Source organism: Podarcis gaigeae (assembly GCF_964106915.1).
Source record: "Podarcis gaigeae genome assembly, chromosome: 17".
Classification (NCBI taxonomy): Eukaryota; Metazoa; Chordata; class Lepidosauria; order Squamata; family Lacertidae; genus Podarcis; species Podarcis gaigeae.
Window position 1 is genome coordinate 22997726 of NC_139694.1, and position 21930 is coordinate 23019655.

Here is a 21930-nt window from a genome sequence, read left to right on the forward strand (position 1 = left end):
TTTTAAAATAACTGGTTGTATTTTCTGTGGAAAGGGCCCGTCAGGATTAAGTGAGGGGAAAATACAAACTACCAGTTTGATGCCAACATATGGAAGCTGTGGGGAATTTCCATGCACGAGGAGCACCGATCAAACAATAAGCACCCATCTGGAAGCAACCAAACTTCCATTATACTGGAGGAGCTTATAGAGCATGAAGTACATTGAGTTACACAAAAACATATGGCTAAGAGTAACAGCTAGGGTCTGTTGTGTTGTGTGGCAAACTAAAAACTTGGAACTTCCAGGTTATTCTGACCTCTGCCATTTCCCCTCCCACAAGGCCAGAACTGAGACAACCTTAAAGGAACCTATTCAGAAATGAGCCTTGCTGAGTTTAATAAGACATGTAGTACAACTCTATACATACCACCTGGAATTAAGTCACACTTCTTTAAATAGTAAGTGCACGTAGGATTTCAGTCTTATTCCACCCCCCCCCCAAAAAACCCCCAATATTCTTTTTCTATGGCTGTTTCCCATTATTGTGATTTCCCTCTGTGCTGCTGCCTGGTGCCGTTTCCCTCATTACGCAACTGGGGTTGCGGCGCTCAACTCGCTTTCAGGCCGAGGGAGCCGGTGTTTGTCCACAGACAGCTTTCTGGGTCATGTGGCCAGCAGGACTAAACTGCTTCTGGTGCAACGGAACACTGTGCTGGAAACCAGAGCACATGGAAATGTCGGTTTCCTTCCCGCCACAGTGGTACCTATTTATCTACTTGCACTTTGTGCTTTCGAACTGCTAGGTTGGCAGGAGCTGGGACAGAGCAGCGGGAGCTCACCCCGTCACCGGGATTCGACCCGCCAACCTTCTGATTGGCAAGCCCAAGACACTCAATGGTTTAGACCAGAGCGCCAGCGCGTGTGGTGTGTAGTGGTTATACTAAGACCTGTGTTTCAGTTCATGTATTGCTTCAGAAAGTGCAAGGTAGCTGGATTCACCTTTAAATGCAAACTAAATTGAATTTCTCTCCTGACCTACTTAAATGGTTATTGTGAGCCTATGTACACCACATTGAGTTGCTTGGAGAAACGTGGGATATAAATGTAATGATGATCATCAGAATGGTGCAGGGACATGTTAATGTGTCGGCCTGGTTGCCTTCTCAACAGGGCAAAGTTGAGATGCCTTAGTTATTTGCCCAAATGTATTGGCCCATCACTGATGAAACCAAGGACACTGCCAATGCAGTGCAACAATGCAGTGTTTTAGTAAACCCCATTAACACTTTCACACAAAAATCGCTGAGGAAGGAAGAAATTTTTGTGAAACTCAGCCCTCTCTTTCCAGCTCACCACTATTCCTGATGTTCTGTAACTTGAGATTGCTCTACATTAACTATATCTCTTATTCTGGTGTATTTAAAGAGTATAGTCGCATTGCCAGCAGAAATGGAAAACAGCAGAATAGTCCCTTTTTAACCCCAGTTGGCTGCTCATAGAGCATCAAATTAAAACTCGTGTCATAATCTATAGGCACCAACACTGGCCAAATGCCTCATATGCTTTAATGCCATATCTCAGACTTTTTAAATAGCATTTGCACTGAAGCAGCATAGCAGAGAAGTTGTTTAACTGATAAAAGATGATAAAGACACAAACACTTCCTGTTAGTGTCAGAGTTTTGGCAGGGATGGGATTCCATGGGGACTGCATTATAACTTTTGTAACGGGTAAATGCTTCAAATTGTCTTGACAACAGCTGGGCCTCATTCATAACATTAGTTTCACATTATCTTTCTGGTTTTAGATACCATTGAAAATCCTGACTGTCCTGACTCAAATATTTCTGCCCTCTTTAAAGTTCCTCTGTTTATCTAAGCAGTTATCTAAGAATGAAAACTTACTTTGTCTGCGTCATTAAGAAATCCAGCCCTAGCATTTGAAGTGCTTTCAGTTTTCCCCAATTGATACTGAAATATAAATTCCATTCTACGTGGTACCCTAAGAACGATGACTTTTTGCTCCATAAAAGAAGACGGTGTTAATGGGTTCTTTTAAAAAATAAAAATCATTACATGTACAGTGGTACCTTGGTACTTAAAAGGCTTGGCTCCCGAACAAATAGGCTCCCAAATGCAGGGGCGCCGACTTATAAAAAATATTGGGGGGGCCCATACCGACTTATAAAAAATATTGGGGGGGGCCAAGACCTCCAAACCGCTGCTGCTGGGGGAACGAAAGGAGCGAGCCCCGGGCTGCCCCGAACTTAAGTGAACCTGTGAGGGCCCGCCCTTTGCGGCAGCCGATTGGCTGCCGCCGTGGGCGGTGAATATTAATGAGCTAGGGGGAATCCCCGCTTCTCGCGGGGCTGACGCCAGCCCTGCGAGATTGTTGATGGGTCGAGAGCCCGCAACCCCACCCCCTCTCTAGATCGGGAGTGGCTTTGTTTTAACTCATTACTGAATGTATTTTAAAAGGTAACTATCGTCAAACAAGGAAAATAAAAAATACCAACATAATTTTGTGATTTTACAAAGCATAATATAACTAATAATTTTCTTAAATTATTGGGGGGGCAGAGCCCCCCCAAACGAATTTTTGAGGGGGCTCGGGCCCCCTCAGCCCCCATGGAGTCGGCGCCTATGCCCAAATGCCACAAACCCAGAAGTGAGTGTTCTAGTTTGCGAACATTTTTCAGAACCCGAATGTCCGAATCTGTTTCCGATTGAGTGCAGGAAGCTCCTGCAGCCAGTCGGAAGCTGTGTCTTGGTTTTCGAATGGTTTCGGGAGTTGAATGGACTCCCGGAACAGATTAAGTTGGAGGACCAAGGTACCACTATATGTGTGAAGCCTGTTACTTAGCTCAGCTCAGATGTGAGTGGTGTTTCCTAAGCTATACTGTGAACCTTAGAATATAATGTGATATGGTTTGTGCAGAAATCAGTGGCACAGCAGAGGGATATTCCCAGAACCTCATTTTGTGCAAAAAAATAGAATGCTCCTGGCTTTTCAGTATTTCTTTTTTTAAGCTAAGCATGCTGATAAGTAGTTTTGAGCATCACTCCTGTCCCAAAACATGTGACGGAAATAAATGTTAGTTTGAAACATGGAGAAGAAACTCCCATGTTGGATTTCAGGCACATTCCCCCCTCGCTCTGGGTGACTGGTCATTAGGGTCAATTTCACACAACTTTGCCTTGACCTGTGGGTTAGGCGCAACCCAACTGCAGTCAGAATATAAAGAGGCACTTTTTAATTGCTGCAACATATGTTCAAAGAATTGGTGAGCCCACAGTAGGCCAGATCTATTTGACAGGCAGTCTTGAGCAGGTGGTGAATGAATTAGGTAACCTATTTTATTTACACGTATCAATCCAATTGTTATCCCATCCATCTTCTCAAGCCTACATAGGGATCCTGTCAGCCCCAACTCAGCCATGCCCATTGGACTTCATTGCTTCTCTCCACAGATGAAGCTAATTGGTCCACAACTTTGGATTTGCAAACATTCTTCCCATGCCTTATTATTCCCTTGTTTAGGAATCTGGAAGCAATGATGATAAAAACAAAATTCCTTTGGATTACAAGGATAAGACAGGCCTAGAAGCCAGGAGGTATAAATTATGTAGGAGTAACTGAGCCCTTTCGAATGCTTCCTCTCTCTCTCTTTTTATCAAAGCCTTGAAATAACTTCCCTTCTGCCATGCTCACCTTTAAGGTTTTTATTACCTTGGCACCATCTGTTCATTCCTCCTAGTTTTGCCTCATTGATTCCCTCTCCAAGCGAAACAAAATAATAATAATCCTTTTTTGGTTCATGAAAAATGCTGATCCTCTTTTCATGTTCAGGAATAAGGGATGAAATATTTTGGAACTGGGAGTAGCCTAGAATAGTAGACTCCCCGTGGTGTGTGATTTGGAAAGGGCAGGCGCATTCCTGTGTCACCAGATAATCCTACCCCATAAGAAAAATAAAATGTGTCATGCTTGAGAGATACCTCAGCTGTTTGTTGGATAACTTTTCAAACAGACTCTTACCCTGTCATTTGAAATAAGAATATTGTCCCATTGCAATTAGTACAAGAGTTGAAACGGGATAGTTTAGAGCTTTTGGATTTCAGATTTCATATCCTAGGAGAACCCTTTGCATATTGTAAGCAAAAAAACCTCCACTATGTTCTATCTAGAGCACGTGCTTAAAGGTAAAGGGACCCCTGACCATTAGGTCCAGTCGTGACTGACTCTGGGGTTGCGGCGCTCATCTCGCTTTATTGGCTGAGGGAGCCAGCGTACAGCTTCCGGGTCATGTGGCCAGCATGACTAAGCCGCTTCTGGTGAACCAGAACTGTGCATGGAAACACCGTTTACCTTCCCGCCGGAGCGGTACCTATTTATCTACTTGCACTGACGTGCTTTCGAACTGCTAGGTGGGCAGGAGCAGGGACCGAAGAACGGGAGTTCACCCTGTCACAGGGTTTCGAACCGCCGACCTTCTGATCGGCAAGTCCTAGGCTCTGTGGTTTAACCCACAGCGCCACCCACATCCCTGGAGCACATGCTTAGGCCTGATTAAAAGGTGACACTGGAAATGTAAAACAAAACCAAAAGAAAACAAGACACTTAATGGCATTCTAACTGCTGCTTCTTGTTTCAACTGACCCAGACCACAGTCACCATGTATTGAACACCTATAGAGATGGTCGATACATGATGTAGTAAAGCTGTATGCATGAGTGATATAACCTACTTGCATAGAACCTCACATGGGTTTTTGTCGCATCCCTGGTGCAACATTTAAATCAGGTCTTAGTTTGTCCACAGCAAAGGGCCAGGCATGTTGAATCTAGCTGTCGTGTCATGCAAAGTGAGTCATGCCATACCATATAATTGCACATTGCAGGGGAAGAAACATAACAATGGAAAACCAGTCTTTCAGTCTGTTTGGTTTACAGAGCTGCTCTTCATGGACCTGTTCTTATTCTGGGAACTGGGACCAATTCCAAGTTTGAGTGGTCTCTAGGCATTGTGCTCCTGAGAAAGCCTCCTCATCTATCAGTAGGTCCTGGAGGATTTACCTGGCTGTGGCAGCAGCAACACTCTAAGTAGCGACAGATCAATGTGATGTTGTGGTTGGAATGTCACCATATGTCAGGTGTGTGTGCAGGAGCCGGGCCCTGTGACCAATATGACTTTGCAGGACTGAGGCCTTCCTAAGTTTGTTCTGAAGAGGCAAGGTGTGGCCTCACAGGTGAGGCCGATTGGTAACTCACAGCACCTGGTGGCAAGAGCCAGGAAGGGATATAAGGTCAGCATTTTCCCTTCGGCTCTTTGCCACAGCAACATGTTCCCTCCCTTGCTTCTTGATCCTCGGACCCCTGACTTCGTGACTCCTTGCTTCCTGACCCTTGGACCCTTGGCTTCTTGACTCCTGACTTCTGGAACCCCCTTCCTGCTCCCACCCTGCCATCTTGCTCCCGTTCCTGATGTCTGGACTTTGATCACCCATGAACCAGACTGTGAACCAGGACTTTGATCACCCATGAACCAGACTGTGACACCATAAGACCTGGAAGACCATGGTTCCAGTCCCCATTCAGCCATGAAGCTCACTAGGTGGGCTTGGGCCAGTCACTCACTCTCAGCCTAACCTACCTTTGGGGAACAGGATAGCTATGCATGTCAGTGCACTGTCAGCAATGGGATCTGTCACGGCAATGGGCCCCTGGCAATTGAACTGCTTGAATACCTCTGTTTTAAGGCTTCCGTGGGGATTAACCTGCAGTGTAGAGCCTTGTTCTCCAGCATCTCCATGCTGAGAGGTGATCCACTGAAGATCAAGACAACCATTTTGATCCTTTTCATATTTTTGGCCCAGCATGCTATATTCTTTCAAACGCCTTATGGATTTCATTTCAAGATGGTTGCAGCTCTTGCTTTTCAGGCATGTGCTGAAATATTCGAAATCATATTTGAATTTTAGAGTTGGAATATATATAACATGAGGGCCATCTAAGCCCCTGGAATGCAGGAATCTTTTTCCCGATGTGGCGCTCAAAGCCATGGCCCTGAGATTAAGAGTCTTGTGCTCTACCAATTGAACTATTCCTATGCATACACCACCACCAAACTTCTTGTTATGTTACCTCTGGCTTGCTTAAACAGTTCAATACAGCAATTTCCTTCAAGGAGTAGCTAAATCGCCTCCCACCCCCAAAATGTGGGGACAACAGGTAATCTTGCTTGTCTTTACTGCAGGTATTTTAATAGATGCCGAGAAGCTGTGCTGCAGAAATCCACATAGTTGTTTTGAAGGGGTATGTTCCCAAGTCAAATAATAGATTAGATTTTTGCTCACTTATAGTAAGTGGCCATCTGTTCAGAATCTTGGAAGGCCAGTCCTTGATAGAATTATTCCTTTCAGATGGCCACGTGTGCAAAAAGCATGTAAAAACAAAAATCTGGTTAATGCAAGAATACGAAGGTTACTTTTCTCACAGTCCTCAGGAAAAATGGCATTATGATGGCTAGAGGAGAATTTTGTTTGGTCTGCCTATGTGATGAGGCTGGAGAAAGCAAGCTTAGGTGTAGTGGAGCAGGCATAAGCACACTTGTAAGGAAGATTTTGAGTGTGGCTAATGTTTTGTAGGAGGAGCAGAAAGAGAGAAGCTGTCTTCTATCCTACCCTATGATGAGCTGAGGCTCTTCGGGCCAAGAGGAGTTGAAGACACTGCCATCTGGCATAAAAGGGGGCTACAAACTCCCTGAGGTTTAGGGGACCATACCACAGCATATTTGGGCAAGCTGAATGAATATACAGGTTGGAACATTCCTACCTTTTAGATTCCACATTTATCCAAATTTTGCAATGCATTTATTGGCGGACGATGACGACACCAAAATATTGTTTGTGTTTTAAATGGCGTATTTTGGGATAAAATACCTTTAGAAATGCGTATGTTGAGATAAAATACATTTTTAAAATGTATTTTGCGATAAAATGCAAATTTAAATGTGGCTTTTCATGCAGTACAAAAACTGACGCGGATCAGAAATATGACTGTCCCTGCTTCTCCCCCATTTCATCCCATCCCATGTTCCACTGAATGTGTCTTGCAAACTTTCCCTGAAAGGCATATGAAATGGGTTCTTTCCTACTTTGAGGCTTGTTTGTTCACTCAAAAGATTTCTATACTACCTTTCACCAAAAATGGTCACAAGGAGGTTTACAACATGTGTTTTGGAATATGGTTTGTCTGTTTGTTCTCTGTAGGTTTAGCTGCTTCTTGAGGTACCACTGCCAAATTTGGCATGAGAGTTCCCAATGGGGGTGGAGGGAGGTCTTTGACAACTTTGGGATGCTGGCCACCATTTTGAATCAAAATGGCAGACCCAAAGATGACTTTGGTGTGACTTCAGCCAATTTGTGGCATGACAGGTCCAAACTTATAAATTACACTATCCATTTAAAAACCATAGTATTTTTTATTTATTTTTCGCTTCTAAAAATACCTCGGCAGCACCAAGATACTGGATTCTTACCACAGACTTAGATTCAAATCCTTGCTTAGTCCTGAAGCACTCTGTGCTAATCAATATCTCAGCCTAGCCTACCACACAAAGCTGAGGATTAACTGGTCTTCACTCAAAGTAGACCTGTTGAAAGTAATGAACATAACTGAATACCATGCATGGCATTGAGCGCCTTGGAGGAAAGGCATAATATTTAAAATGTTGTGAATGTGTGCAGAATATGTGGATAGATAGATGATAGATAGATGATAGATAGATAGATGATTGATTGATTGATAGATAGATAGATAGATAGATAGATGATAGATAGATAGATAGATAGATAGATAGATAGATAGATAGATAGATGATAGATAGATAGATAGATAGATAGATAGATAGGTGATAGATAGGTGATAGACAGATAGACAGATAAAACTTTATTCGCATTAGCCAATGGCCATAGCATGACCCCGTGGGCTGGAAGATAAGGCCCAAATATTTGAAAGCTTTGACCTGTTTGATTGGCTGATTGTCCATACGCCAACTGTGGGGCCTATATTTTCTTGAGAGAACCATAACTTTGGTTTTCTGATAGTTTATGACCAGGTCTTCTCTCTGGCAATACACTGAGAATTCTCTTATCAATCTTTTTAGGCCTATTTTTGTTTGGGATAAGAGAACTGCATCATCAGCATATAATAGTACAGAGATTGGTTCTGAGGCCAGTTTAGGGGCATGGAACTCTGGAGATGTTAGACACTGGACCATGTCGCTTATGTGTAGCTTAAAGAGCATCGGAGCTAAAATGCATCCTTGCTTGACTCCCTTTGTGGCTGGTACAGATCTTGTAAGTTGGCTATTTGTAGAGCAACACACTTTCAGCACAGTGTCATAAAAAGGCAGTTAATCAGATATAATAATCTTTTGTCTATGCTTGAGGTGTTCAATTTAGCCCGTAGTCTTACTCGTAAGATATTCATATATATTATTTCTCCCTCTTCATTCCAGGTGCTTTTATAATCTGCTGGACTCCAGGATTAGTCTTGTTGCTCCTCGATGTTTGCTGCCCGCAGTGCAATGTCCTGGCATATGAAAAATTCTTCTTGTTACTTGCTGAATTCAACTCTGCCATGAACCCCATCATCTACTCTTACCGGGACAAAGAAATGAGTGCGACCTTCAAACAGATTCTTTGTTGTCAGCGGAACGAAAATGCCAATGGCCCAACAGAAGGCTCTGACCGATCTGCTTCTTCGCTCAACCACACCATCTTGGCTGGAGTGTGTAGTAATGATCACTCTGTGGTTTGAAATTGAACTGAAAGGGGTTTTTTGTTTTTCTTTTTTTAAGGAAACAAAAACAAGACACCCACACATGAGAATTTAGTGCTGGGTGGATTACTAGTTATAAAACAATTGACAACATTGTTGGAGGTCTTGGAAGCAGGGGAGAATAACAATTTTACTAAGCTCTACTTTAATCACTAATGGACAATAGTACTTTATTCACCAGTGCCCAGTCCACAAAAACTGCCCAGTCTTTAGAAGCCTCACTGTTGTTTTGTTTTTATCTTCTGCTTGGTGGAAGTAGAAAACGAGCTGCTTACACTGGGAAGCTGACAAACGTTTGGGAAAGCCATTTTTAAAGCTACTCATAACTAGCCTTCATCAGATGATATTTTTGTGATGGCCCTAACTGAAAGCATCTCCAATTAATTAAGCTTAATAACTGCTTCAGTGCCTTCTCATTTAGAAATTTAGGCTTCCTCCTTGTTGTTGTTTTTAAAATGCATTTCATTAATAATTATCCCCATCAGCATGCTTTGTGATGGACATTTTCAGGGCAAGGACAGAAACCTGTTGTAGCCTTCATTTTTATTTACACTGCCAATAACAATGAAAAACACCTGTTTTACTACTACAGTTGTCAATATAGCGGCTGGGAAATGAATGTCTTTCCCTTGATTTACTAGAGTTTGAAAGCAGGCTTGTTGAAGATATGGATGTGCTTAATTCTCACACTGAAATTGGTGGGAATTAAAAGTTGTTTGGTGACTGGGTATATTGCCCCCAAGACATTTAGCGTTCTTTAGTAAAGAATTAAGCAATCTGCGTGACATATACTGGAAGTTTTAAGAAGTTTCTCATGGCCAGATCATATGGTGGATTATAAAATTCTGAAAGAGCCACCTTCAAATTGGCTAAGGTGAAGCATGACCATGCGTATGTTTTTTAAGTGTATTTGTACTGTCAAGTCTTCTAATTAAAGGGATTTTACTTTTGGGGGAAAGTAAAACTTTTTTTAAAAGAAGGAATTTTCTTCGCTGTTTTGCACAGAGTGGGAGATATTTCTTTTTGATTTTTCATATTGCTTAGGGCTGGGATGTATGTGGCCAGTTTTCCTCTTACTCGTCCTAAAAAAGCCTGTGACAGGATTGAGGGGGATGACAGATTTATCTGGTTTAAGTGGGAAATGCTTAATCTAGTGGGGCTATCTTTTCTTTATTTTTAAAGCCACTGGCTGTGAGAATGGCAACAGCAAGCCTCTCTCCACACATGCCAGGACTGGATCTCATATTCTGTTCACTGAGGTTTAAGGTTCAAATGGCAGTGGGTAGAGAGATGGAACTTATCACCACCATCACCCTCACAGACAGCGTATTTTAAAATGTAGGAAAAGGCAATCTTACTACGGTAGGCAACTCTCACCGGAAATCAGATGAACTGATTCAGTCATCCCTCCCCGCCCACACACACAAAAAAGTCACCCCACATTTGCTACCTAAGAAAGAGGTGGCAAATTATGAGTGCTTTTGCACCTCGGCCCTAATTTTCCTTCTCATCCAACTATTTCCCAGATTCAAAGTCCAATTTCTGTTTGGTTTTGATTTTTGTTTTACAGGCAACATAAATCAGTATCACAATGAAAATGTGTTAGTATTCCGTTCCTACAAACAAGATTTGTTATTTAGAAAAATGGATTTAGAGTTAAGCCTTTGCTTTCCTTACTGTAATCTCTCGATGGAGATTAAATATAAAGAGCTCTCTATAGCGAAGGATAAGGATTTAAAAAGAAGGAAAAAAGAATTTGGGACCGTTGTGATATTGGTGTAGCTCGCTACATCAGTAACAAATTTGCAGGCCTTCTGTGCTGAGAATCTGCATACATCGGACAGAACATTTGCTTGAGACCTTTGCTTAAAATAGATCCCTCATTCTAATGTTCTGCAGCAACACATTCAAGATAGTACCATGTTTGTGAGGTAGAGTATGTAGATTTCTAAGAACAACGTATAGCAATGTCAAAAAGGTAAAGAGTATGTACAAACATAGAATATTTAGTAATATCCTAAGTGAAAGTAACAGAGAAGTGTGGCTCATCCTACCAAAAGGTACCCAGAAATCACCTGCCAGTTAACCAAAAGTTTGTGAGATGGCAAATATGAAATGAAATGAAAAGCAATGAACCCATTGTTCTTTACTTATGTAATTTGCCTAATGAAGAAGTCAGACTGTTAGATTTTTTTTAAAAAATGCCCTCCATGCTAAGCCACTAATAAAGTTCTCTCGATGAATATGTAATGTTTGATGTACATGTGCCTGTCATCATTCACTGGATTTGTTTGGCATCCCTCAACCAAGCAGAACTAAAATGTTCCTCTATAGTACAACTATAGAAATCGTATAAATGGCTTAGAAGCCACTTTGGCAATTAAGCAGTTTATAAATAAGTAGAAAAGTAGCTATATACAGAACAGTAAGATGTATAGGCAAGACTCTACGGCCATACCTTGGTTTTTTAACAGCTTAGTTCTCGAACGTTTTGGCTCCCAAACATTGAAAACCCGTAAGTGACTGTTCTGGTTTGCAAACTATTTTTGGAAGCCAAATGTTCAATGGGGCTTCCGCGGTTTCTGATTGGCTGCAGGAGCTTCCTGCAGCCAATCAGAAACTGTGCTTTGGTTTTCAAACATTTTGGAAATCGGGACTTCCAGAATGGATTCCATTCGACTTCCAAGGTACGACTGTACTATAATGTATACACAAAGGGAACACAAAACCTCACACCCACGAACTGATATGGAAATTTGAAGAACTGAGCTTAATGAAGAATGAGAAACCGATAGGACCCGAAACTATCAGGTGCACTCATCCCTAGCTTCACCTCACTATTCATCTACCTCTTCTGCGATTGTTGCTGTTGCATTAAATCTTCTCTAGCGAAAGGCAAGCAGACCTTCAACCCATCTTGCATATCACCGCACCTCCCTCCACCTTGTGCTGCCCTATGAGTTGTAGGGTTGTTGGTAGAGTTTGGACAGTTGTCCGCAGGCACATTAGCTCATGCGGTCACCTGCTCCTCCAAGAGCCATCCTTACTGTCTCGCAAACACAGAACATCAAAGCACATTGTGGGCAGCCATAGAGAATGTTAACTCCATCGCTTGTTTATCAGCGTTCATAAGGAACTCCCTCCCCACTTGTGTTTTGCTAGGCAAGCATGAATGAACCGGGAATGTCCCTAGTAATTCTGTTCCCAAAGGCAGCCCAACACTTCAGTATGTCGCTGAAGAAAGAGGAGGTGGTCCTCAAGGGACAAGGGAGGCCCACCTAAGGACCAACTCTTAATATGATGACATGCCTCTTCTCTCTCAGTAGCAGAAATGCAGATTCCAAAGCTGCTCTTTGATCTTTCGCACAGAGCGACCTCTGAAGAAATAAACAATCTGGCAGGCTAGATCAAAATAGAAAGGCCAAGTGTAGTGGTTAGCAAAGGGTTTCTCAAATGTCAAGATTAAAAACCAGTTGACTGTGCACATCACACACGAGAATTCCTCCAGATCCATCGCATCTTTGTGTCCCTTTAAGACTTTTGGCATGATTGCATTTAGTGTAATATATCTGTGCTAGCCCTGACTCCCAGTGGACACACAACCTCTGACACATAAGGGATGCATCTTGTATAAATGTGACAAAAGCACATTCATTCCAATGGGTCCTTCCATTGATGGAAGGCTCTTTGCTCCAGCAGATGCTTATATTGTCACCTTCTTTGCAGCAACATTATTTACAGAAGTCATTGACAGTTCTAGTGTGCAAAAGCAGCAGCAGCTTCTGTTTGAGGAATGGTGGTGGCTGTTCCTCTGTGTGTGTCCCCCCAAAATCCACAACTTACTTCCAAGCACACTGAAAGGTGCACCCAAAATTATTTGAAGAGGCATCCCCCTTGCACAGACAAGATGGACAGCATACGGTGGAACCTCATGTTACATACCATCCCCCTTGTCAACGCTTTGGGTTACGATCTCTGCTAACCCGGAAGTAGATGCTCCCGTTTGCAAACTTTGCCCCGGGATGCGAGTGGAAGTCGCAGCGCGGCGGCAGTGGGAGGTGCCATTAGCAAAAGCGCGCCTCATGTTACGAGTGGTTTTGGCTTAAAAACGGACCTCCAGAACGAATTAAGTTCGTAACCGGAGCTACCACCGTATTAAGCATACACAATCTGCATCTTTTGAGTGGAGCAAAAAACTTGTGAAGAAGCATGGTCCAAATAGCATGAAGAGGCAAATAAATGGCCTTCTTCTTAGGGCTATGCTTTAAGCAGGTCACTTCCAGATGACCTGTTTACTGAGCGTTCATCCTTGTTTGTTTGCAGGAAGACTATACAGCGTACTATCAAACAGTAGATATTCCACACATTCCAATGTAGTTCCCCATGCCTGGAAAAAAAATTCATTGGAAAAAGCAGATTTGTTGTTCAAAAGCACCAAATCCACTTTAACCGCACAAAATTGATTTTGCAGGTATGCTGTTGAATCTCACCCACAAAAATACCAACAGTTTCAAAGTGCTCAGTCACCTGCCAGGCTGGATAGATGTTTAAATCAGGCCTTAAAGAAGATTGGGAAACTATAAAGAAGATTGGGAAGATTGGGACTATAATGTGTTACCTTGGTTTTAAAGTGTGTGTTTGCTCTTTCTTGGCTCAGTTTCCAGGCAGCTCATCCACACATTCCAGTGTTAATCCCTTCGTATATGTGCTTTCCTATTTTACATGATCCATTTTATACTTGAGCTCAGTTTTATAAATATAGATCAAAGATGTTACGGTTTTATTAAAAATTCCTTTGAAGTTCACGTAACAGTACTTGACGTGGAGGCACCAGGAGAATGTGTGCTGTTTAAATTCACCTAGGCTTCTTGGATTTAAGCTGGTTGTGTGATGAAATGCCCCATGAATTTCATATAAACTTTAACTCTGCTCTGCTCAACACTCCCTGCTGAAACATCCTTTCCAGGGAGGAAAAACAAAGTGGTTCAAAAAGTGTGTGCTGAAGACTGACACACATTACCAGTGTGGTGCTGGAGCTACAAAAAGATTTCAGAATAAAAGGTGGTTCTAGTTTTTATTAGTTCCCCCTCTGTTTGGTCTAATAATTTGAATCTGATTTGTTTGTTAACCAGGGGGGTGTAGGAGTCATTACGGGAGGGATTCCACCTAATTTCAGCATCATTTGAATAACTGAATCACGTAGGTTGGTTGAATCACAAAAGAAGTTCCCACATTATGGAGGAACCAAAAATGCATCTCCTCCAACATTTCCCTGATAAAAATCGGGACACCCCAATCAAGAAGAAGAGGAGGAGGAGGAATTTTACTATTTCTACCCCACCCATCTGACTGGGTTACCACTCTGGGCGACTTCCAACTTATATAAAAACATAATAAAACACTAAAAAAAAAAACCTTCCCTATACAGAGGCCTTCCTTCAGATGGCTCGGAGGTTGGATAACTCCATACCCTCCAGCATTTCTCCGATAAAATAAGCACATCCATGTAGACCCCAGAGTTTCATATATGGCAGTATGTGAAATGGTTTGGGACTGAGGTTGACAATATGAAAGTGTATTGTACACTAAGTGAAATTTAAGCTGTGTTTAATAATAATCTAATATCAACTTTTGCTGATAATATTCCGGTAGCTAGGCCCAATTTCCGACTTTTGCACACAGATACACGGGTGGCGCTGTGGGCTAAACCACAGAGCCTAGGACTTGCCGATCAGAAGGTCCCCACAACAGGGTGAGCTCCCGTTGCTCGGTCCCAGCTCCTGCCAACCTAGCAGTTCGAAAATACGTTGAAGTGCAAGTAGATAAATAGGTACCACTCCGGTGGGAAGGTAAACGGCATTTCCGTGAGCTGCTCTGGTTCGCCAGAAGTGGCTTAGTCATGCTGGCCATATGACCCGGAAGCTGTACATCGGCCCCCTTGCCCAATAAAGCGAGATGAGCGCCGCAACCCCAGAGTTGGCCACGACTGGCCCTAATGATCAGGGGACCCTTTACCTTTATCTCATAATAGTTCCCAACATTAAATGCACAAACTTACTGCAGTGAGTGGCAGCACTTTTCCAGGGATTCTGATAAAGGATCCCTCTTCGTCCCACCTGGAGATGGTGGGGATTGAACCTGCAACATTCCGCCCATAAAGCTGTTCCTCTAGCACTGAGCTACGCTTAACAGTTATGGTTAATTCTGTGATTGCCTGTTTGGCCTTCGGCCGCTTCTGGAAGCCTGCCTCTTGCGTGCAATAAAACAGCTTGTGTGTGGTCTGAAAGGCCACACAAGGATTGTTGGATATCGACTTTGGAAGGAGATCTTTTGAACTCTGGTCCCCTTTAAAACTGGAGACCTTCATTTAGAACCTTCGGGAAACACGAGAGAATGAAATAAACAGATAGCTAAGCCATGGAGGATTTTTTAAAAAGCCACACAGGCCAAAACTATAAATTATTTTAGTGTTTTTCTTGAAAATCATTGTGTCTCAAGTTGAGGTCGCCCCACCCTGAGGTGCAGTGTATCTGATGGGGAATATCTCCTGCCAGGAAGCAGCTCGTCAATTTATATTTCTGTTAACCACAATGGTGACTGATCTCATTGGAAAAAATAGGGAGAAGTTCAGAGTGTTGCAAAGATTATGAAAATCAATGTAAAGCTGTCTTTTTTTTAAAAAAAAATTTATTAAAGCAAATAACATTTTTTGTGGGATGGGGCAGTTGTATTCAACATAGAACATTCCATCAGTGCGATAATTTCTCCTTATGCAATGGAACATTCTCCCCCTGTCCCTTCATGTTCCCTACTAAATCTGTTTTGGGGGCCCCCATACCCTCTGGAGCTGATCGGAGAGAGGGAGAGAAAGAGGTACAGAATTAATTGTTTTTTCTCCTTTTGCCAATAAGCGCTGTGGAATTCCTAGGTACTTGAACATCATGTTTTGCTCTCTTGGGAATTCTAATGGAAAGCGCATGTGTTTTGAGGCCCTCTTATGCCTTGCATCTGCCAGGGGAAGTATGCAGCTCTCAGGGAGTGACATTCTACAAAGGAGAGCTTCAGGTGTTCGCTGTGTCCAGCTTGCTGAAAAACGAGTGTCTAGGATCAGTCAAATGGTTGGGATCCGATCCCAACACATTTTTGTAATGAATAGATCTCCTGTCGCAAACCGGGGAGCTGCCAAGGAAGGTCAGCCACAGGCCACATTTATGTAACTTTAGCAATAGCATGAAACAATTCATAAATCTGTGTTAACAGTCTATGAGTGCAAGGGAAAAGCTTCTGCCGCTCCTTGCCTTTGGAGCCATAAATCTTAATCTTGCAGAACCGCCAGTGTTATAAGAACCACAACTTGGGAGTCCCAGGTGGGATTTTAAAAACAAAAAAACTGTCAGCGTTACACTATTTCTGCTCCCCTTGAAGCCAATAATACAATGGCGAACCTTTCAGGTGAAGCTGAATGTTTCTCGAAAATGCACATACATAATCACCTCGTGTCACAGAACTATTTCCAACATGGGACATGAAGCAGATGTTGCAGGTAGGGTAGCCAAAGTATAAAAGGTCAACATTTTTTTGGGGGGGGGGGGAAACAAAGAGAAATTCTGCAACAATGGTGCTGGACTGTTCTGAAATCTGCCTTGTTCATTGTGTTGAGATGTTCAGCAAATGGCGGAGGGGTGTGTGTGTCTTAAAATCAGCTTGCCATTGGTCCCATTGAGATGATAATATCTCAGCTGATTAAGCCAATGATCACCGAAGAATAGATGCTTTTGAATTATGGTGCTGGAGGAGACTCTTGAGAGTCCCATGGACTGCAAGAAGATCAAACCTATCCATTCTGAAGGAAATCAGCCCTGAGTGCTCACTGGAAGGACAGATCCTAAAACTGAGACTCCAATACTTTGGCCACCTCATGAGAAGAGAAGACTCCCTGGAAAATACCCTGATGTTGGGAAAGATTGGGGGCACAAGGAGAAGGGGACGATGGAGGACAAGATGGTTGGACAGTGTTCTAGAAGCTACCAGCATGAGTTTGACCAAACTGCGGCAGGCAGTGGAAGACAGGAGTGCCTGGCGTGCTCTGGTCCATGGGGTCAAGAAGAGTCGGACACGACTAAACGACTAAACAACAAATCTCAAGCTTTTCCCACCTCCTTGCAGCCCCTTCACCCCTTCTTTTAGGAAGACATAACTAAACCAGAAAATCTGGATGGGAGTTGGGAAGTTGGCTGGTTGTTTTGCCATTGTTTTGCCGAGTGTGGAGACGTTGTGTCTGAAGGAATTGGTGAGGACAGACAAGATGTAATTTATGGACCACTTCAAAGGAGTTTTAGAAGCAAGAAAATCCTCTCTTGGGCTCAAGGGAGAGAAATGCATTGCATTGGATTTGATATGCATAAATAGCACTGCTTGTTAATAGTTGCCATGAAGAGTCATCTTCAAAACCTTGTGTGTGGAGTCTACTCCATCACTAGGGCTTCGAGGGTGAAACTGCTGCATCACTCTGCATGATTCAGAAAAATAGCCAATTCCTTCAGTTGCTCATAGTTCAAATCCTGCTTGCAGATTCATCATACTATAATATTTCTTTAAGTAGTCCTAAAAAGGTTTCCATTCTTCCACAAATCAATCATCATTAGGTTTTCTTAGGACTCAGCTACATTAGTAAAAAAACTGTTTTGAATGCGTTATAAACGTGAAACACCAGATGGCGCAGTAAAGCAAAAAAAAAATCTTAGCAATTTTCTATAGCATTTTTTTTCTTTTGTTACAACAATTTAATTTCTGACTTATTTATAGTGGGGGTTTCCCCCCTGTGTGTAGATACACCCTTATTTTAGCTGTTAGCTTTACTGATTCCACACAGTCCATGGCTTTACTTATCCATTTTTCTTTGGTGTGAACTTCTTATTCCTTCCATGCAGAATCCTAGTTCCATATATAAACAGCTTAGTAATCTTTTTGGAACTTATATCACTATAATGCCTAAGAGAAGTTTCAGTTTTTTTTGTTTTTAAAAAAAGGTATAATCACTTTAAACATCTTTTCTTATCGCAGCCAGGCATTTTTCTGGAATAAATGCCTAATCATTAGAAACAAAGCAATGAAATACAGAACCAGTATATTTCTGAACTAACTAGAAGCCTTAATGGGTGGAACTCTCTGGAACATGAGAGTGAAGGAAAGCGAAGGGGCCTTCTCATTCCTGAGCCTCATTCGACAGTGTGCTAGGATTGGCTATACTCTGAATGGCAATCTAACCACCTTCCCATCCAAACAGCCATCTGTGGCTGAATCATGGAGCAAAACCCTTGCTCCCAGAGGAGGTCAAGAAGCCAGTGGCACAGATTCTTGGCTGCAATGTTTATACTGTAGGAGAGAGAATTTTGGCCTTCATCACCAAGTCTGAATACAAATATATACAACAGGAGAATGTTGTGAGCGGGAATACTGATTACTGTAGTGTTTGGATTGTTGGCAGCAGATGTGGCTAACTGAGGGATCAAATCCTTGCTTAGCCAGGAAGTTCATGGAATAGTCTGGAACAACTATCTCCCTGCATAATAATGATAATCATTTTATTATTTGTACCCTGCCCATCTGAATGGGTTGCCCCAGCCACTCTGGGCGGCTTCCAGAATATACAAAAACATAACAAAACATTAAACATGAAAAACTTCCCTATACAGGGTTGCCTTCAGATGTCGTCTAAAGGTTGTATGGTTACTTATCTTCTTGACATCTGATGGGAAGGTGTTCCATAGGGGGGGTGCCACTACCGAGAAGGCCCTCTGCCTGGTTCCTTGTAACTTCACTTCTCGTAGTAAGGGAACCAGCGGAAGACCCTCGGAGGAGGACCTCAGTGTCCAGGCAGAACGATGGGGGTGAAGACACTCCTTCAGCTATACTGGGCCGAGGCCGTTTAGGGCTTTCAAGATCAGCACCAACACTTTGAATTGTGCTCGGAAACGTAGTGGGAGCCAATGTAGGTGTGCTGGTCCCGGGGTGAAGGTTACTGTTACCGTAGTCAAAGTTCAGTCCTGAGTCACTAGCCTGGAAATAGTCCACAAGGTGCGAGGCGAGGTCCGAAGCAGGGAGCCGGGCGGGGACAAGAACACTCAAAGATCAGAAGCAGGAAGCTGGGCGGGGAACAGGAACACTGGAGGAACAGGACTGGATGCTGGCCGAAACAGCTCTTCAATGACGACGTTGCTCCCGCAACCTGGGACCGGGCTGACTGACCTTTATCTTCTCTAAGGCCAGGAGCGGTCCCGGCCCCCAGGAGCCCCGCCTCTCCTGGCCTTAAGACGAGCACTCCTCCTGGGAGAAACCAGTTCCCTTCGCCTCTCTGCCCTAAGCCTCTGCAGTTCAGGAGAGGCCGAAGGGCTACTGGGCCCCGGGGGAGGCTCACCTGTAGACACTGAGTCCTCAAGCACCTCTGGGGCCAGAATGGTTTCACCTGGTGCCTGCTCCTGAGGATCTGGCCCAGGTGCAGGCTCCTCAGAATCTAGGCCTTGCCCCAGTTCAGCCGGCCCTGGAGGCGGGGACTCCTGTGCCGGCTGGGATTCCTCCGGTTCACTCTCAGAATCGGAATCCCAGGCCATCACACCAGGTCTTTTAGGACTGGTGTTATATGGTCTCAGCGGCCACTCCCAGTCACCAGTCTAGCTGCCGCGTTCTGGATTAGTTGTGGTTTCCAAGTTACCTTCAAAGATAGCCCCACATAGAGCATGTTGCAGATAGCCCCACATGCACCACTCTGTCAAGACAGTTTGCGGGCAGGCAGGGTCTCAGCTTGCGTACCATATGGAGCTGGTAGACAGCTGCCCTGGACACAGAATTTACCTGCACCTCCATGGACATCTATGAGTTCAAAATGACTCCCAAGCTGCACACCTGGTCCTTTAAGGGCACAGTTACTCCATTCAGGACCAGGGAATCCCCCGCACCTGCCCATCCCTTGTGACCCAGGAACAATACTTCTGTCTTGTTGGGATTCAACCTCAATCCTTTAGCCACCATCCACCCTCCAATTGCCTCCAGACACTTACACCTAACCTTACACAAGCAAAAATCATTAGCACACTTCCAGCCAGGAAAAAACACTTGAGGGAGAAGAGCACAGCCACAGAGGGGTGAAGCCTGGGAAGAGTCGCAAGGGCCAGGCAGAGAGGCCTGGGGGGGGGGGCGCACTCAGTTTCTGAGCCTGAGATTCCCCACTACAGAACAAAACAAACTCCTCTGCCCTGAATCAGAATCTTGTTCTGAGCTCATTATCATTTGAACCATATATTCTTGTTTTCATATCGAAAACCTGCTTATCTTTCTAAACCGTCTAGTATGTAGTATGCCATAATATTTTATCCAATGCTTTTTAAACACTGCCGTCCAATAAGTAAACCCTTGGGCTTGTTCGACATAGGCTGGTGTGGAAAAAGGAACATTGTTTTGAAGCATCTGCTTCATAGTGCAGCGAGCTCGCCAAGAAAAATATTTGTGCTGCTTCGTGCTGAGTCAACATATGGTTCAGAATAAACAACGCGCTCGTTTTGCTTGGCGCAATGGTTTGTGTCATGGAAGGTCGCTGGCAAAACATGATGGCCACTGAGATGCTGCAGCTTGTCCTCCTCTGGGATCCAAGAGAGTGTTTATAGCACTGTATTTATGAGATAACATAGAGATAAAGGCTTTGTCGCTGGTATATAGACCCAGCTGGATTTTTTAAAGATATATGTAGAGCTGAAGCAGCCAGTTTGGAAGGATGCCAAACAGGGCTGTGGAACTTGTGGCCTCCAAAGTTAGCTTAACATTCTCTCCATCCTTGACCATTGGACATGCTCACTGAGGCTGATGGGAGTTGGGAGTTCTACAACATCCAGAAGACGGCAGGGTTTCCATTCCAGATGCAGAAGATGTTCAACCTTATGTGTTGCCCTGATCCCTACTGGGTCCCAGAAGTGGCCTTGACAGGCAAGGTAGGAGAACTTTTGCCTTCGGACCCTGCTTCTGAGCTTCCAAACAGCACCTAGAGAGGTCTGCTTTTGGACAAAGGGTGCCAGATTGGAAAGGCCAGCTTTTCCCAACCTTGGAAACACAACTCCCATCATCTCCATCCAGCATGAGTAACTGTCAGGGAAGGTGGAAGTTAAAAGCAGCAACTGGAAGGCACCAGGGTGGGAAAGGCTGAGATCAGGGATGGAAGTGCCTGGAAATCTGAATAATATTCACATGTTAACTCTTCATCAGAGGAAGGGGTGGGAGATGATCCCGAGAGTCCAAGGGCTTGCAGATGAACAAAGGATAAGGAAAGGTGTCAATCAAAGAAATTGTTTCTAACTCACACATTGCTCCATTCTGTTCTCCCAGTGTCGAACCAGAAGCCTGAAATCAGGACCTGAGCACAACAGCACTGTCCTCATTTGGGATTCCCAGCAACTAATATTCAGAGAATTGGAGGTAGAAATATAACCATCAAGCCATCAATTGACTTACCCTCCATATCTCTCCTGAATCTTACAACCTTCAGCTTCAGTAAATGCCTCCAAGTGCTAGAATTATGAGAGAGGAAGAAAAAAAATCTCTTTCCTCCACACTATGCAGAAGGGCTGAGAGATTCCATTTCACACCTGATGTCAAACTGGAGGAGTGGGTGGGAGGAACCAGCTGGGGAACCCCAAAGAGAAGAAGGCTCAGAGCCTGGGAACTGGTGGGGGGACGATGATGAGTGGCCAGAGGGAGAAGACTGGGAAGAGAAAGTGTCAGAAGATGAAGAGATAACAGGGCTTCGTGAGCTGGGGGAGTTGGTGGCAGAGAGCAGTCCAGAATCGGAGGCAGAAGCTGAAGCAAGAGGGTGGGTGGAGGAAACCCAAGAGGCAGAGATGAGTCAGGATGGTGAGGAGTCACAGGGGTCTCCCCCTCCTGCTGTAACAAGCTTCCCTCCTGCCTTGTCTCCCAGAACCAGAAGAGAGCTGACAAGGGCAGAGCAGAGGCAGACTGCATGCAGACGCAGTCTCCAATTGCTTGGGGAAAGCCCTGGAGAGGAGGGGACATAGATGGCAGTGAGGAGGCAGGGACTTTCAGTCTTGGCAGCTGATTCATG

At 43.9% G+C, this 21930-nt stretch overlaps 1 protein-coding gene across 1 annotated transcript in view; it reads left to right on the forward strand.

Annotated features, from left to right (window-relative positions):
* Positions 1-11075, forward strand: part of LPAR1 (lysophosphatidic acid receptor 1) — a 55324-nt gene extending 44249 nt beyond the window's left edge. Inside the window, exon 4 of the mRNA XM_083719543.1 lies at positions 8503-11075. Within this exon, the coding sequence (XP_083575669.1) occupies positions 8503-8804 (302 nt within the window). The 3' untranslated portion in view covers positions 8805-11075. The remainder of the gene's footprint in view (positions 1-8502) is intronic.
* Positions 11076-21930: the final 10855 nt, after the last annotated feature.